Here is a 17,091-nt window from a genome sequence, read left to right on the forward strand (position 1 = left end):
TTTAGCCTTTGATAGGTGATTAAATCTCACTTCTTCTCAACTACCCAAAAGCCAAATATTTGATTTTTTTTTTTTTTTGTGCTTTGTTACTTCTTTGTTGAAATTTGGTGGTGAAATGTCTTCCATTTTGTTCCGTCTCTTTTCCTTTTCATTTGCTCTCTCTCCATCTCTTCGTCTGTCTCTCCGTTTCGATTTTGATTCCGTCGTCTAGAAAGGCATTTTGGATTTTTTTGGCTGTTTTCCAGAAACCAATCGCGCCGTTTTAGGTGTGTTGCTTCATCCGCATCTTATTTTCTGTTTGGTTAGCAAGAAATTTTTTTTTAATTGATTAGTGTAAAATTCAAGTCTTGCCGTTTTGTGCTGAGCGTTTTCTTAATTTTTTTCGTACTTTGTGTGTGGATGTTTGATCTGATTTCGTTTTTTGTTGCAAGAAACATTGGTCTTTGAATTTTAAGGTTTTATTGTACAAGCTTGCAAGCCCTTTCTGGGTGAGGTATATAATTTATATTTTTGTTCTTAAATCTTTTTCCAACAGAATTTTTAATTTTTTTTTGGTCCTGTTTCGTTTTTGGTGGGATGATTAATTATTGGGGTTTCCTTTGTCTGTTTGGGTTTTTAGTATGGGTTGTGATTTGGTTGTTTTTTATTTCCAGGGAGAAGTGTTCATGGTTTATGAGTTTGGATTTTTAGTGTGGGTGTATGATTTGGTTGTTTTTTATTTCAGGAAACGTTGCCGTTCGAATTTTATGGTTTTTGTATAGAAGTTTGCAGGCCCCTTCTGATTAAGGTATATAATTTAGTATCCTCCTCTTATATCTTTTGTTGAACAAAATTTAAAATTTTTTTGGGTCGTGTTTAGTTTGCGGATCTATTTTCTGTAAAAAAAAATTTGGTGATAATTAATTTTGAGGTTGTGTTGTATATGGATTTTTAGTGTGGGTATATGATTTGGTTTTTTTATTTTCAGGAAGCAGTGGCCATCGTTTTTGCCGCTTTTGTATGTACGATTCCAGATGCGTGAGGTATAGAATCTTCAAATTGCTCACCTTAAGTAGACAACGGCGTGCATATGTAGTTTATCATTGAATAATCAACCTCTCATCACTAAATTATCGTTTAAGTTTGTTTTTAATTTAGTTCACAAATGAATCAACCAAGTTATCATGCCATATTGATACGAAATTATAAAGCAATGTCGACCATATTTTGTTTGTTTTTTTTTTATGTTTTCATTCTTTTGAGATCTATTATTCATATATATCATAGATGATGAACAATAAAAGAAATTAAATGCCGCTTTGGATGATAAGTTGATGTTGATGACAAGTACTATTGATGATACCCACCATTTCTCATTTGTTCTAATGCTGCAGGTATGTATATTATGTAACAAGTTCTCTATCAGTTTGTTAATATCCATAACCAATACAGGTTTTCAAACACTTACACAGGTTTGTATTTCAATGAAAAAATTCTAGGAAAAACAAAAGGAGGTTGAGCCCATCTACATAGGGAGTCGAAAGAAAAATTAAACTCAAAACTAGAGAATGAGAATGCGTCTGATGAAAAATAGGAAATGAACACATATAAGGTAATGTCACAAGGTGAGATTTCAGTATGAAATTTTCATTGTCATACTGATTAATGCTTTTAAACCAATTGGTATAGATTCTATTTGTAGTTTCTTTTGCTTGATCAATTTACATTACTTTTTTGAACCAAATGCAAGTTCCAATATTGCGATAACAGAATAAATTAATTGAAATTGAAGCTTTTTCTGATTGAGAAATCTCTTTTTGTTTAAATAGTGTTACAAGTTTTGTCTTTATTATTTTGCCAATAGGTGGACTTAAAAAGGATCAAGTATGTAGGGGAATGGTAGGATCAACATATCAAAGGTAGAGATTGACTCTTTCTCTCATGTTAAACTTATACTGTGATGTTTATTATTATTAAATTTTGAAAAAATAATTGCTTATCATAACCTTATCACAATACTAAATAACAGGGAGAGAGATGAAAAATAGAGAGGAATCTATTTGATTGTATGTTTACTTTGGAGATTTTGGATAACAGTCATGAATTATGGTCTTAGTGCATCTCTATTTTTTTTCCTTCACGTTTTTGCATACTGTTTATAGCTAAATGATTTTTATTTGGGTCTTCCAAATTTTTAACTATTACTCTGAATCTCTGATGAAGTTTTATTAATTTTTTATTCATTGGTTTCAAGTATGGCCGTTGACTATGTGAATTTTAAGTTTTGCACAGTTAAAGAGACTAGATGGTAATGTTTCATTTCTCTCTTTCTCCCTTCTTATTTTCTCAGCCACGAGTCTTAATAAGATACGACTGACTAAGAATTTGTTAATCATTTTAACACGTATGACATAAGATATTTACTTTTTATGATACATTTCTAATTTTTGCAAATTACTTACTTGATTTACTATTGTTATATGGTTGGCAGAATTTTATGTTAAGTGTGTCACTATATTGTTGTAATAGTTAAATTGGATGTAATATGAAGTGTTGACGTAAAACTAGGCACAACTAATTATCTTTCACTTCTGGAGATACAATCATTGTTTGATTTAGCCTATAACTAATAAATCTTTAATTATAATTGGTTTTTTTTAGTTTACTTGGATCAGAACTGATAACCGTATAAAAAGGCAGTAAAAATTAAAGTCTGCCTGTTCTGATGACAACTGATAAATATACAGGTCTGCACGTATACTGGTTGATGAAAAGGTGAGCAATCATTACTTAATGATCTTAAGTAATAAACACTTGGTATTGCTCATTGAAAATTTGTTAATTGTTTCAATGCATATGATCTAACGTTTTTGCTTTCTGTAATAAACACTATCTAGGATCTTTATTTTTTGGGTCAAAAACACTGTTTGGGATCTTTTTGTCATCTTTAGACATTGCTTGATTTTGTATTGTCAAATGATATATATTTTCATAATCATTGTGTAATCATTGTGTCTGTATATTATATGGATTTATTTTTTATAATATTCAGTGTTCTATTCTTTGTATTAGATCTTTTTATACTTAAAACAACTTTTTTAAAGTGTTAATTAAAATGGTTAATTGATAGTTAGTGTTTGCCTATGAATATTATTGCGTAGTATTTACCATGCACATGCATATTCATGTTATGCTATATGTCATGTTCACTGTTATTCACTTATTCACATGATATTTAACAATATTTTTTTCTTGCATTTTTTCCCATACTGAATTGTCAAGCGACAATTCAATATAAATAAATGAATTTTGTTTCTTCACTGTTAATCTACTGATGCTAGGGATAATTTAAGCTTCTACATTCTTAACATTTTTCATATTTGACTTGCAGGATTAGTGTCAATGTACACCTTTCCGCAACTATTTGTTGTCTTTTTCCCTCACTCTGTATAATTTTAGTCAAATTGAACTACTTTTTAAAACTTGAGATTTAACTGAAGTGCCAAGAACTTAGTTAAATGAAAGTTTACTTTGGTTTGATGACATTTACATGATTATTAGGTCCACAATCATTGGATGCATTATCTTTTGTATGTTTTAATCATAATTTGTCATAAAATTTTCAATCCCGCAGCAACGCGCGGGTCACACTTTCTAGTATTAGCTAATTGATAAGCTTATATTTATATATATATTATATGAAATTCACTTGTCTTTTCTTAGTTAGTTCCTTATATTTTTGAGTTATTTACTTTGTTTTTGTGTTTTGTAGGATTTGTCAAGCAAAGAAAAGAAAAATAGCACAAATGGGATTTTAAGTAATAAATTCGTCAAAATTGCCTGTGCAGGTCAGCCGACTTTGGAAGCAAGTTGCGGACAGTTCAGAATGAATTAGAGAATGATCCTTATATGCTTGGAAAGTTACGGATGTGTATTTCTGGAGCATTTCACGGATTACTAATATCATTTTTCTAGAAGAAGTTATGGCCATTTTAACACCGAAAGGTTCCCAAGAGGCTGAACAGTTTGTAACTGACAAGAAAGCATTGAAAGCAATAAATCCAATAAAACTAGCAGTCAAAACTGATGCAGCCAAGAACAAACTAGCTGACACTTATTCAAATATCAGAGGAAATGGAATTAAAGATGAGGATTAAGAGGGAGTAATTGGCATAAAGGCTACCCAGGGAGTTACAATTGTTTTACCATTTCCTTTCATTTATTGTCATCACTAAATGGCTATTAGTGGGTGAGTTAAGGAGAAGAAAATGATGCACCAAGAATTGGTTTAAAAGTAGTGTTGGGGAAGGAAGGAAAGAGGAATCCTCAGTCGATTTCTTTCAGTTCTATTTTCTCAAACTCATGTCTATCTTTTGTTTTAACTTAAGGATTGTGTAAATAAATTTTTAGTAGTTAGGGGCTATTTGAAGCCCCGAATATGATTGCAAGTTTGTTATGACATTTCGTTTGAATTACTTTTATGATTGGATGAAAATTTGTTCACTACTTGTCTCATTGATGAATTCTTTATGTGTTTTCTACGGATGCATACTTAGTAAGCATATCTAGGATTCTAATGCTATGAATATGTGTGTGTCTGCCCTTGTCAAATGAGGACCTATATATGTTCTAGAGTAGTACTTGTTAATTGCGATTAACTTGTGAACCAATTTCTAGGATAAGTAAGACAATGCCAGTACTTATGATGCCTTGTGATGACTCAAACTCTTTTTGTTCTTAATGATTTCTACTTGTTAAATCTATGAACACGCCATTCTAGATTACATGTTAGAAACTACGTTAAGTTGAAAATGTCATTCTCTTAACATACTACATAAGAAAGAGTAATAGGTTGAGTTCTAACATTGAGCCAACTTGAGCATCTTCATCTGAAAATAGAAGGAATTTGAATGAAACATAACATGTTTGCATGATTATTTGGTGGTGGATTAGCAATTCCCCTAACTCGTTTTTCTTAATTTGCGAACTACTTAAAATCTATTTTTGTTCGATTTAATTTAAATAGCAAATCAACTCCAAAAATCCCAAAAATTTGTATGAGTGTAGCTCTATGTGTCTAGTATTTTCATATAAAATTTGGTAGACTTTAGATAAGTGTAAGTCGGTCTAATAATTATTTTTCGGCGGCTGGTCAGTAGGGACAACAACCCAGTTTTTGTAACATTTTACGTAGTTAGATAAAACAATCTTCTGCGGGAAAGACCCTTATTTTCATATGCTACAATTGACAAATCTTAGCGTTAATAAAGAAAATCAATAGAACATCAGTGTGCTGCTTTGTGGTGTGCTTTTAATCCTATCACTAATTCCGTGCATGCTTCTTTATTATATATAGAGCTAATTATAGATTAGCCACTACTAGCTAGTGATTAACTAGAACCTAAGTGCTGCTGAGGTTAATTGGCAAGTTGTCTTTGGCTACACGATGTTTCTTTCTGCTCCTCATGCCAGGCCCTTGGGGATATCGTCAAAATATTAAGCTAGCAGCTAAGCTTAATTAGCCTTAAAGTTAAACAGGTACGTACACACGTACAATACATTATTAAGCCTTCAAGTCCTTTAATTAATTAGTACTACGTACTTTCTAAATTCTGAGATTTCATCATTTGCAATATCTCTTTTTTCAATTATACATTACATATATTTACATATATATTAGGTGATTCACTTTTATTAATATTCCTTAATTAAATTAAACAATAAAACTAATTCGGATCCCAAACACTGCACATATACTGATAACAGAGGCTGGCTAGCTCGAATCCAACAAAGACTATATAAATATATATAATAAGGGAAAACCTAAACAGAAATTACCTTACGGGCCTAGAGACCCCTCATTCACACATCTTGAAATTGGATAGGATCTGTGGGTGGGTGCCCCACTGAAACTGGTTGATAGAAACAGATCATTCATGTTTCATGACCAGCTTTGGATTGTATAAAAACAACCAAATAATTGACCTCAACGTTGAAAGAAAAAAAAAAGGGAAGAAGCAAAGTTTGCAACACTGTCGGCAGTTGCTTCGATCAGTAGAAATGACATTATGCACATGTGTTCTATGGTTCAAGGCTACACTCCTTCACATTGTTACCTAGCTATTAGTATCACTCTATGGTGTGTAATGTATGGAGGGTGTGTAGTGGCATGTCCTTCCTCACGGTGGCGCCTCTTGGCACATGCTCTGCCTATTCTTTGTGACACTGGTGTAGCTTTTTGGTTGTAATATGGGTAATTCTATGGTACCCAAGAAAAAGTAAGAAGAGGATGTTAGTACCCTTTGTTTTAATAAGATTACTTTACAATTGTTAAAGCTTAATATGTTATTAAGAATGATATTGTTTATCATACAATCAACGCTGATTGTTACACTGTGAATATCTTGTTACAGTATAGACGCAAGTTATGTTAGTAGACGTCATGAAGCTACCCATTACCGTTATTCACTTTTGTGCTCTCTACCTTCACATTTAATAATGTTATAAACATGACGTCAACATTCAATATATGAATTATAAGATAGGTAAGGTTACATATATATAACAATGATAATGTTATATATGTATATTTAATAACACATAATGACATGGATATTACCATAACAAGATTAGTTTTTTCATTTTAGGCGTTTTGTTACAACATTAATATTCACCGTTGAATCATTCCATACTCCTTCAAGTGCAGAGAGTTTAGTCACCTAACTATTGGGATCAAAGGATGGCTGGCTAATCCATACTCTTTGATATATCATGACATCAAAATCAAGGTAGCTTATCAGTAAACAATTCATCGTTTTTGGGGGTCAACATCGTAAGTTGCAAAGGAAGTTTCTTTGGTCCATTGATTGGTGTGTTGGCTTTGTTTGATTTTCAGCCTATTGATTAACTGGTCTATGTTGGCGTAGTTTGCAAACATAAAACACTAGGATTAGATGGGATGCGATGGGACCAAATGAAATGAAGGCCAAGATCTATATTTAATTAGACGATTGTGAATGAGTTATGACTGTGGAAAGAGAAGGGAAGGGAAGGTCAATTGGTCATGGTTGGTGTTGCAGTTGGCCTGGGGAGCTCAAATGGCAAGAGCCATAAGGCTCATATATTACAGATTATTCATGCAAAGAGATCCTGAAGTCCTATTTGAAATGGTGTGCATTTTCTCACCACACTCAAGTGGTGGTAATGATCACCACCCTAATTATTACAGTTGGATGAGTTTAAATTTTGAGATTTGTGTTTATCCACTACGAAAATCTCGAAATTTAAACTCATCTAAATGTGATAAATAGAGTAGTGAACATCATCATCACGTGAGAGTGGTGAGCACAAACATTCCCATTTGAAATGGAACGGGACCCGCTTCAACTACCACTACCAGCCTTTGCTTTCTCTCATTGTTGTTATGTTGTTTCTTATCTTTCATATACTTTGTCAAGAAGCAAAATTCCAAGATTGATTACCTGGCTGGCAGTAAGTACCTGAATAACATATCAAATAAAGGTTGTAATTAAGATGATGCTTGAAATCTGAAATGGTTTTAGTCTCGCTCGCAGCTGCAGAGACAAAAATTCTTCCATCAACATTCAAAAGCTCGTGAGACTTCTTCTCCCTTCCCATTCCCCCAAACCACTCTTTTATATTTTACGTGTTTTGGTTTCCTTGGCTAATAGCTGAAGGAAATATAAAGTTGGGGGCTGCCATGCCATGGAGATGGACGAAAATACTTGACCTCGTGCTGGTTTTCTCTGAGGCTTCTCAGATATTGGATATCCGGGATTCCGTCCATCTTTCGTTTACTGCGTTATAGACAGCTCACATTAGCAAAGAATAGGATCCTCTATATATTATATATACGCATAGATTTCTGCAGTTTTTTCATATACTACTAATACTCCTTTTCATCTGTATATCAAAGATTATTTCCTAGTTCACGGAAGACAAGTACTGGCCAGAAAGAAGACGACCCTAGCAACAATGTTTGGTTGCACTTGCACGACAGAGAGATTTGATTCAACAGAGAGTGCGTACGTATAATTAAAAAGAGGGGAATGAGGAAAGTCATGGCATCAAGAGACCCTTCCCACCACTCTCTTTCTGAAACAATTCATTCCTTACTAGGACTGAAGTCACATCTCACTTCCACCTGGGTTCAGTCTGTTTGTGATATAATAACAAACCTACCTCCTCACTGTCCTCAACCTCAAGGACAACCCACCGACTTAACAACAACAAATCTCGAGACAGACACGTCTTCAGACGCTGCCTCAAAAATTAGAGGTAAATCCTTTCATGTCTTTCTGCATATGTTTTATTCTGATGTCCTCCGTGTGAGACTATCTACCATTCTCTTCATCGACCGCCGCCTATACACTTTCTTATTCCCCTCCTGTCAACAGATGAACTTGCTATCTTGACTGCCCACATGAAAGAATTTAACAAACGGAGAAGGCAGGTTCTAAATGAATTTCTAAATTTGAAAGGTTAGTCATCCTCAACTGAAAACTATTGTGTTTACCATCCTATAATGAAAAAAGAAAGAGTGCTTTTACTAAATGTTCTCAAGTAATGTATCCAAACAGACCAAAGAATTTAAAATACTTAGCTGCACATATCTGTTGCAAACTTGCAGTTGACCCAAACCAATTTAAATTGCAGAAGTATGCTAAGCATATTTGTCATTGCAGGTAATATTAGAGTGCTTTGTCGTATAAGACCCATTGCAATAGGGGAGAACTTCGGCCACCTTAGGCCTGTTGTAGCATTGGATTCAAGTGATGTTCTTCTAAGACTTACTGACAATAAGAATAAAACTTACAGTTTCGACAATGTTTTCCGCCCCGGCTCATCACAAGGTGCTTGAGTACATGAAAACTTTTTGGTTGTAAATTTGGCCACTCTGTATTGTTGCAACTCCAATCCAAAGATGACTTACACAGAAGGCTATGAATATATGATTGACAATTTGATTACCGAAAATTTCAGACGAAGTCTTTTCAGAAGTTGAGCCAGTCATCAAATCCGCACTTGACGGCTACAATGCATGCATATTTGCATATGGACAGACAGGCACAGGGAAAACCTTCACCATGGTGAGGAATCAAGCCAAAAATCTTATGGAATTTGTAGGCATACTATACAAATTACAATACATGCTAAGAATCTTGCAAAACAAGTAAAATCATGACATGGCCAACTAAGAAAGCCATGCCATCCCAGTGATATCAAACCGCTGAAAATTCAGTAGCCCAAAATTCTCAATGGCATTCCTTGATTTGCCTCTAGTTTTTCTTAAATGTGGTATATATATAATAATTCTGACTCTACTTTTTCGGATCTAAAATTCGTAGGAAGGAACTCCAGAATTTCCCGGAGTGGTGCCCCGTGCAATTGAAGCGCTGTTTAGGCAAGCAGTTGATAGCAACCATGTGTTTCTATTCAGTTTCAGTATGCTTGAGATTTACATGGGAAATCTCAGAGACCTGCTAATTCCTCAACCAACAAAGGCAATGGATCCTCTGCCTCCCTGGTAATGCTAACAATACCAACTGCTGCTCATTTATCATAAGTTATACCACTTTCCTCTTTCAAGAAAAGACGAACAGAATTTTTATTAATGCTAACAAAAAAACAACTTTTCGGACAAGGAGACCACACAGAAAACATACAGGAAACAAAGTGGGAATGGACAGGCCTACCAAATGTAACCAAACTAAAAATAATACTTGGATTCCCTTGCACTCTTTAACTAATCTGCACACACATCGCAGTCTGCAGCCTTACAATCTAGAGGAATATCAGAGAGATATCCATAAAGATGACCAAAATCTGATCTTTTCTCAATGTTCCTCCTCTCTATAGTCCATTTAAGCCTTCAGAGTGATTCTCTAGTAGGTATCCTATTTCTGGTTGTAGGAGGCCGTGAGTTCGAAACCTCCAATAACCATTCCCCACTTATCTGTTGACTTGCAAGGTACATGATGGAGCTTGCAAGGTGCACGATGGAGCTGCACCTATATGTTTCTCCATATCTGCAATTGTCTCCCTCTCCAAGTCTACATGAGAGGGAAGTAAGCTTGTTATACATTGTTGGCCCATTCTTAAGTGCGTAAGCCTTTCGTGTATGGTGGTCGCTTAAAAAAATAACATAGGTGAAGATGATTAATATGTTCTCGTACCAACTTTTTATAACTTATACCTCCTGTAACATTCTAGAGAGTACAAATTTGACCAAGTTCAATGAACTTAGTTTGACCTCTTTCTTCACTATGTTGGAGGAGGGTGAGGAATTCCATACCCGCCATATCATGTCTGAAAATATGACTGCATCAAATAATTAGTCCCAAGTCTATATGCTTGAAGTAGCACAATTCTTTATTAGTCGAAGAATTTCAAAGCAAAAGTGGGAGAAGAAAAAATTTCAGAGGCAGCACTAACTGTCAGGTATAGCTAATTCCCGTCAAGAGGAGGAAACGATGGAAGCTAATTTCGCTCAATTAAACCTCTCATGGTCTCTTAAATACATGTAAAATTTACTGGGTTAAGTTCGATTTGTTAGCAGTGCTAAACATTGCCTCATGTAGTAATCCTACTTTTACTTCAACAGCCTATCAATCCAATCAGATCCAAATGGTGGGATTGAAATTGAAAATCTTGTGGCTATTCAAGTGAGTGACTTCAACCAAGCTTTGAAACTATATAAACTAGGGTGCCGGTTCAGGTCAACTGCATCAACAAATTGTAACAGTACTTCCAGCAGATCACACTGGTAACCACTTTCTATAATAAGAAACTTGCTGACTTAGTATGTCTTCAGCTCTGGTTACTGGTTTTGGAACTTGGTATGTAGAAACAATACTATTATGTTTCTAAAACTTTATGTTCCTGTTTTGGTAGCTTGATTCGCATATCAATCACATGTAGTGGAGCACCTGAGAGGCGACGGGAAACAAATAAAGTTTGGTTTGTTGATCTTGGAGGAAGTGAGCGTTTGTTGAAAACAAAGGCATGGGGTAGAAGACTAGAAGAAGGAAAGGCCATTAACTTGTCACTTTCCTCTCTTGGAGATGTCATCAGTGCCCTTCAAAATAGAAAAAGCCATGTACCTTATAGGTAACAGAAATACAATTAATCATTGTTCATTGATCCCTACTACTTGGGGTCGGTAGCAGATGTCCCTTTGCGTTATTTTTTTATTGAAGCCATACCCTCCAACTTGATTGAGAAATTAAATCTCTCAAATATCACTCTTGGTGTGATTAAGATACTAACAAATTTTCTACTTTTCATCTTCTTTTTATGTAACAACTAATATGAAATAACAACTCAGCAGTTAAGATTTACTTGTCTTGTATGGCTAATTAGTAATTACTAAATCTGCTGCAACATTATGAACTCATCCCTAAATGATAACTGATTCATTTTTCACTAATGACAGGAATAGCAAGCTGACGCAGGTTCTTAAGGATTCCCTTGGTAATACCTTTTACCTTACCGGACTCCAGTGTCATCCTTATTTGTAATGACCAAGAGACAAGAACATGCCCTACTTATTTATGAAAAAAAGACTGTGCCCTACTCCAAATTTTACTACGATATTGTTCTGCCACCACTAACAAGTCTCTTGGAGTAAACTATATGCATACAACAAATAGTTATATCCATCATGGAAACTATTTTAAGAAAAAGCCACCGCCAGAGATGGCAAGAATTTCATTTTCAGATATACATAACATTTTTATGCATGCTTCACATATAAATTATTTCTACTTTTTATAGTTATATCAGCACGGTTTAACTATTGATTTATTTTATTCTCAGGGCAGGACTCAAAAACTCTAATGCTTGTCCATATCAGTCCTAATGAAGAAGATCTCTGTGAAACAGTGTGTTCTTTGAATTTTGCGACAAGGGTGAGAAGCGTTCATCTAGGGAAAACAGATTCAACTGTAAGTAAATGTGACAATCTGTTCTCTATAAAACAATTAGATAGTTTAGTAACCCTTGGTAAAGAGAGATTAAATATGACAAAGTAAACATTTAAATCATAACTAAGCATATTGGTTGTGAGGATTCAAGTAAACATTTAAATCATAACTAAGCATATTGGTTGTGAGGATTCATTTGATAAATGAATTAATCATTTCAACCAAAAAATAGAAGAAAAAGAATTAACCATATCCACATGGATACTCAAAACAGAGACACAACACAACAAAACCTAACCAGTTTTCTGAATTACCTGGTTACTTTACTTCAAGAATTCAAGTGCCTTTTTGTTTCAATTATGAATTGTGAACTCTGGTGCCTTTATAATGACTGGGAAAAACTGAAATCAGGTAGAAAGGGAGAAGGAAGTTGCAATGATTGATCTGCAACAAAAGATTAAACTGATTGAAGCTGAGCGCCAAGAAGCTAGAACAAGTATCAAGAAGTTAACTGAGGAATTGGATAAATTAACAGGGACATCCCCATCTTTCGGCGAGCAACTGGATGCTTACCATTTATATAAATATAATGAACGGCCCCAACCTAATCTTGAAATTAGTAGGAACAAGACTAGAAATATTGCAGCAGCTCCATTATCGCAGGTACCAAGGTTTATGAGGCCTACTGTTTGCAGTCGAAGAAAATCTGGACTGGAGCACCTAACTTCTGAAGAAACAGTGAGAGTTCCTGTAAAAAGGAGAAGGCCAATGGACCATCATGCGAATTCTGTGAATTTCCCCTTAAAGGGTACTTCAGAAAGCAACTCAGAATGCAGTATTTCCAGAAATAGCTGTTTAGTGGCTTTGAAGATGAAAAGTAGTGCAGATTGTGAAACAGAATACAGTCAGGATCTATCAGAGTCCGATACTAAAGAGGTTGTGCTCCCAGGACAGGAAGCATCACCTAAACCCTATGTTGATAAGTGGCTACTCTTAAATAACAATGCAAATGTTACCAGGAGTCACTTTCACAGGAACAAATGGGTTCCAGCCATTCCTACCCCAGAGAAGAAACATATATGTAATGGACAGAAAGAAACAGACAATTTGCAAGATAAGAAAGTTCATAATTACAAGTTTGCAACAAAACAGATTATCAACCACAACAAATTGGAGAAGCATGCTTGTGTGGAGGGATCTCAGAGGTCCGTGCAAGAAGTGGTTATTAATAAAACTCCGACAAATTTGAAGGATTATGACAGTATTTCCTCAAGATGTAACTATATAAAAGATAAACTCGATGGCATGCCAATGGAGAAACACATATGCAACACTACATATCCATCTGATATTTGGTGCAGCAGTTCTCATTTGAATCAAGATGATAATGGGGTCCACACTTCATCCACAACGCAGGCACTACTTGGTGAAACAGAATGCTCAGACAGTTCCTTGTCAAGTGATAGTAATTGGTGCCAAATTTCTACTGCCAATTCAGCTTCTAGCGTTTTGGACTCAAGAAAAGAGTCTAGTATCTCAGTTTTGAGAATAGAACTAAAGTCATGCTGTCAACAATTGTGTACCGCAATATGTGCGGAAGATTGTGGAAAAAAAGACTCGGACACACTATTTAAGAGGTCTGCTAAAGGGATAAGACCTGGCCTAGGAAAAATGAGATGTCAAAGAGCTTTATTTATGGAAAATGCAACTCCAAAGAAACCAACCAAGCCACAACAACTCATAAAGTCACAAGAAGATGATATGAACTCAGGTAAGAAAGATACTTATGTAAATACAAACATGCTGATCTTGTTCAATCTTATTTACCAATATTTTCACCCAGCAGCTTTTTTTCTTTGGATATGTTCTGGTCTACGGCTTCACAAGTTTATCTTGCTCTATTTGTTTTTCAGGAATATGCCACCATCTTAAACAGAAAATTCAAATTTTGTGGATCAGTACTCTTCTAGGGTTAGGATTACGAAATTTGGGACTAGAGCAGGAATTCTTCCTTGGCTTAATGCTTTGAAGCAGCTGCAGTAGGTGACTATATATTCAAGTCTTCATATGCAAGTTCTGATGATTATCCTATGAAATAAAGCGATATTCCATTCATGTAAAAATGTGCATTGAAAATTCATATCACAAATGTGTACAAATTAAATAACTCAAATTATTTTTGTGAAGCACTTTCAGTTTCAAGTTCACTGATCAAACCTGATTGTCACTTGGCACGAAATTAAGACCACTGAACTAAGCAGATCTGATTTGTGACTCTCCTGAATCCCTGATGCAAGTTGTACTCCTGATGCACCATTGTACATCATTTTTATCTCTTTCTTTTCTTTGAAACACCAAACAGTGTATGTGATGCCTGGAAGAACTATTAGTAGGGTAGCATGAGGGTGAAGAGAAATAATATGTATGTTAGTGTAAACCCATCGGCAGCTCAAAAAGACAGAAGACAATACTTTGGAAAGAAAATACCTATTTGTTGATGAAAACATAGGTCCAGATACACTGATGTAGCAAACCTCCTCTGACATCCAACAAGAAAGTTCACAATCTCAAATCTGGGTTAACGTTGGAAGAAGTGGAGTATCAAACCCTGGCTAATGGCTATTCATCAAATTCAAGCAGCTCCTCACAATCATTTTGTAGATGTCCAGCCGGCTTCAACTGCATGAAAATCTTAAACAGGACTTCATATATCCTAGTGCACTCTGAATGTGATTTGTCTCCTGCCATGAATTCATGGACTCTGTTATTCACTTCTACTGAACTCCCTCCCGGCGCCTTCTTCACACCTGTGTCCCTCATAATTTTTCTTAGCATCCCAGAATCATTCCACCTCCCTAGAGCACCATATATGTTAGACAAAAGTGCATAGTTTCCACTGTTATGGGGCTCGAGCATTATAAGATGTTGTAAAGCATGCTGCCCAAGCTCAGCATGCCCATGTATATTAGAAGCGGCAAGAAGAGAACCCCATATAGCTGGATTTGCTTCAAAAGGCATCTGCTTAACCAGCTCGTGTGCCTCTTCAAGATAACCGGCGCGCCCAAGTAAATCGATCATGCAGCCATAGTGAACGATCTTGGGTTCAATCCCATACTTGGAGAACATGATGTTAAAATACCAATGGCCTAGTTCAACCAATCGACCATGGCAACAAGCAGAAAGGATGGCGATGAAAGTGATATGGTTAGGCTTGATTTGAGCCCTTTCCATTTGAGAAAACATTTGAAGGGCTTCTCTTGCAAGACCATGCAGAGCCAGTCCAGCAATCATGGTCGTCCAAGTTACGACAGTTTTGCACTTGGTATTTTCAAAAACCCGAAGGGCTTTCATGATGTTGCCTGACTTTGCATACATGTCGATAAGTGCATTGTTAAGAGAAACCAGCTTACGAAATCCATGGCTGTTAATGTAGTTATGGATCCACTCTCCCAAGTCAAGGGCACCTAAATGGGCACACGCAGAGAGTGCAGCTAACACTGCTATCTCATCAGGCTCAACATTCTCAACCTGCATTCTCTGGAAGACGGTGATGGCCTCGTGGGGGCGGTTCGTCTGGGCGTATCCGGCAATCAGGGCAGTCCAAGAAATCACGTTCCGAATGCTATGGGGCATAAGTTCAAACACATGGCGGGCACTGGCGAGGTCACCGAGCTTGGCATACCCCCCGATCATTGCGTTCCAGAGAGCGGCATCCCTGACAAAGAAAGCTCCATCAAACAGCGCGCGGGCGTGGGAAACGCATCCGCAGGAGGAATACATATGAACGAGGGCAGTGAGGACGTTGGCATCGGCGGCGAACCCAGTGGCAATGGCGTGGCAGTGAATCTGAGCGCCCAGTTGAAGTTGGAGCAAGCGGACAACGGCCTTGAGCACAAAGGAGAAGGAGTAGGAGTCAGGGCGCAAGGCGGCGAGTTGAATGGAGTTGAAAAGAGAGACGGCGCGGGAGGGGGAGGGGGAGAGAGCGTGAGCCTTGATCATGGTGTTGTAGAGATAAATAGTTGGCTGATGAGTGGCTGGGCAGTGGGCGAAGACGGAAGAGGCGTAATCTGAGAGGCCGAGAGAAGAGCAGGTGTCGATGAACCGGGCGAGGATAAGATTGTCGTGAACAAGGCTTCGGGGGACCATAAATCCATGAGCTTGCTGGATGTGTTTGGGGGTGGAGCACTGTCTCAGCAACCAAGAAACTCGATCAAACTGGAGCTGTAATCCTCTCCTCATTGTTCATCATCATTCGTCACATCACATGCTGGGTGATGATGCCGCTGCCACTGCCGCCACCAGTGAGTAAAGTTTAAAAGTCGAGAGAAAGAATTTTTTGGGAAATACCATTGCACTTTCTTAATCTCGAAACAAAAATAGAGTATTTTTAATACGCATGCGGCATGCACATACTATGCACAATAATAAAACAAAAATATAATTTTTTTTTCTACACTTTGAGATTATCAAATTGCCCTCGTATATGATGTGGTAAAAATCAACACACAAATTAAACCCTATAAATTATACAATCGTAGTACGAGTAAGCAGAGATCGTTTTATTCCGAGAATTAGAAGGCACACAATCAAGACAAATTAAACTTACAAAACTGAAAACTAAGTTAAACTAATAATAAAACAATGACTGGGGGGATTTTAGACGAATTTAATAAAAACAAAAGTAAATGACAGCAAGTAAATTAAGTTGTGAATGAAATATGGATGAAAGGATAGTTAAATGATTCTTCTCCACACATGAATCATATGCATACAAATTGATTTCCAATTATTCTTTCTATAAACTATGAATGACAATACCCCAAATTAACTGTGTACAACACTAATTAACACTCAGATTTTCTTAAGTTCATTGAATTGGACTCAATGACGCAACCAAATTATTCTTCTCAAGTTCCCTAACTATGAAAAGCATGATAGAGATACATCTCGATGATCATTAAGTTCTGTGAAAATTATAAGTATTGACAAAAGCATTCGTAACTATGAAAATCATGATACTCTTGCCAATAATTTACTTAACTCAGTCATGACTAGTGACTTTTACTACTTGTAAATATAAGTTCATAACGATTAGGTGAAATTCCCTTATATTCTAACATCAAATCCCTGCAGGCAAACTAAGTATGCATCTTTAATAAACATAGAA

The 17,091-nt window shown here is 36.1% G+C and overlaps 2 protein-coding genes and 2 long non-coding RNA genes across 12 annotated transcripts; 3 read left to right on the top strand and 1 right to left on the bottom strand.

Moving 5' to 3' along the window:
- The first annotated feature begins 191 nt into the window (after positions 1-191).
- Positions 192-1,185, top strand: LOC125470226. The gene is made up of 3 exons (XR_007252490.1): positions 192-266; positions 725-787; positions 968-1,185. It is a non-coding gene; the product is annotated as an uncharacterized LOC125470226 (long non-coding RNA).
- Positions 1,186-1,286: 101 nt separating this feature from the next.
- On the top strand, positions 1,287-3,524 carry LOC103951090. Of its 4 annotated transcripts, none has more exons than XR_007252703.1 (4): positions 1,287-1,373; positions 1,479-1,604; positions 1,844-1,898; positions 2,641-3,118. It is a non-coding gene; the product is annotated as an uncharacterized LOC103951090 (long non-coding RNA). The 4 variants fall into 4 exon arrangements; XR_007252705.1 differs by lacking the exon at positions 1,287-1,373 and adding an exon at positions 3,371-3,524 and having other exon boundaries at positions 1,380-1,604; positions 2,641-2,754; XR_007252704.1 differs by lacking the exon at positions 1,287-1,373 and adding an exon at positions 3,371-3,524 and having other exon boundaries at positions 1,380-1,604; positions 2,727-2,754.
- A 3,936-nt stretch (positions 3,525-7,460) lies between these two features.
- Positions 7,461-14,047, top strand: LOC103964957 (kinesin-like protein KIN-14T). 3 transcript variants are annotated; one of them, XM_048569250.1, is made up of 12 exons: positions 7,461-7,593; positions 7,916-8,277; positions 8,397-8,480; positions 8,685-8,852; positions 8,983-9,089; positions 9,348-9,526; positions 10,604-10,765; positions 10,894-11,109; positions 11,435-11,472; positions 11,818-11,945; positions 12,336-13,695; positions 13,838-14,047. In XM_048569250.1, exons 2-12 carry the CDS (start codon positions 8,049-8,051, stop codon positions 13,951-13,953), a joined length of 2,787 nt encoding a protein of 928 aa, XP_048425207.1. In that variant the 5' UTR covers positions 7,461-7,593; positions 7,916-8,048; the 3' UTR covers positions 13,954-14,047. The 3 variants fall into 3 exon arrangements, with proteins under 3 accessions (XP_048425207.1, XP_009376253.2, XP_048425208.1); XM_009377978.3 differs by lacking the exons at positions 7,461-7,593; positions 10,604-10,765 and having other exon boundaries at positions 7,790-8,277; XM_048569251.1 differs by lacking the exons at positions 7,461-7,593; positions 10,604-10,765; positions 10,894-11,109 and having other exon boundaries at positions 7,790-8,277.
- On the bottom strand, positions 7,466-16,310 carry LOC103964947 (pentatricopeptide repeat-containing protein At5g56310). 4 transcript variants are annotated; one of them, XM_048569253.1, is made up of 5 exons: positions 14,412-16,310; positions 14,142-14,298; positions 12,498-12,672; positions 12,239-12,368; positions 7,466-7,796 (listed from the first exon to the last, which is right to left on the bottom strand). In XM_048569253.1, exon 1 carries the CDS (start codon positions 16,161-16,163, stop codon positions 14,544-14,546), a length of 1,620 nt encoding a protein of 539 aa, XP_048425210.1. In that variant the 5' UTR covers positions 16,164-16,310; the 3' UTR covers positions 7,466-7,796; positions 12,239-12,368; positions 12,498-12,672; positions 14,142-14,298; positions 14,412-14,543. The 4 variants fall into 4 exon arrangements, with proteins under 4 accessions (XP_048425210.1, XP_048425209.1, XP_018507338.2 ...); XM_048569252.1 differs by having other exon boundaries at positions 14,142-14,307; XM_018651822.2 differs by lacking the exons at positions 12,239-12,368; positions 12,498-12,672 and having other exon boundaries at positions 14,142-14,307.
- Positions 16,311-17,091: the final 781 nt, after the last annotated feature.

This window comes from the organism of the source record quoted next, unplaced genomic scaffold (assembly GCF_019419815.1).
Source record: "Pyrus x bretschneideri cultivar Hongxiangsu unplaced genomic scaffold, Pyrus_bretschneideri_v1 Contig5, whole genome shotgun sequence".
NCBI lineage: Eukaryota > Viridiplantae > Streptophyta > Magnoliopsida > Rosales > Rosaceae > Pyrus > Pyrus x bretschneideri.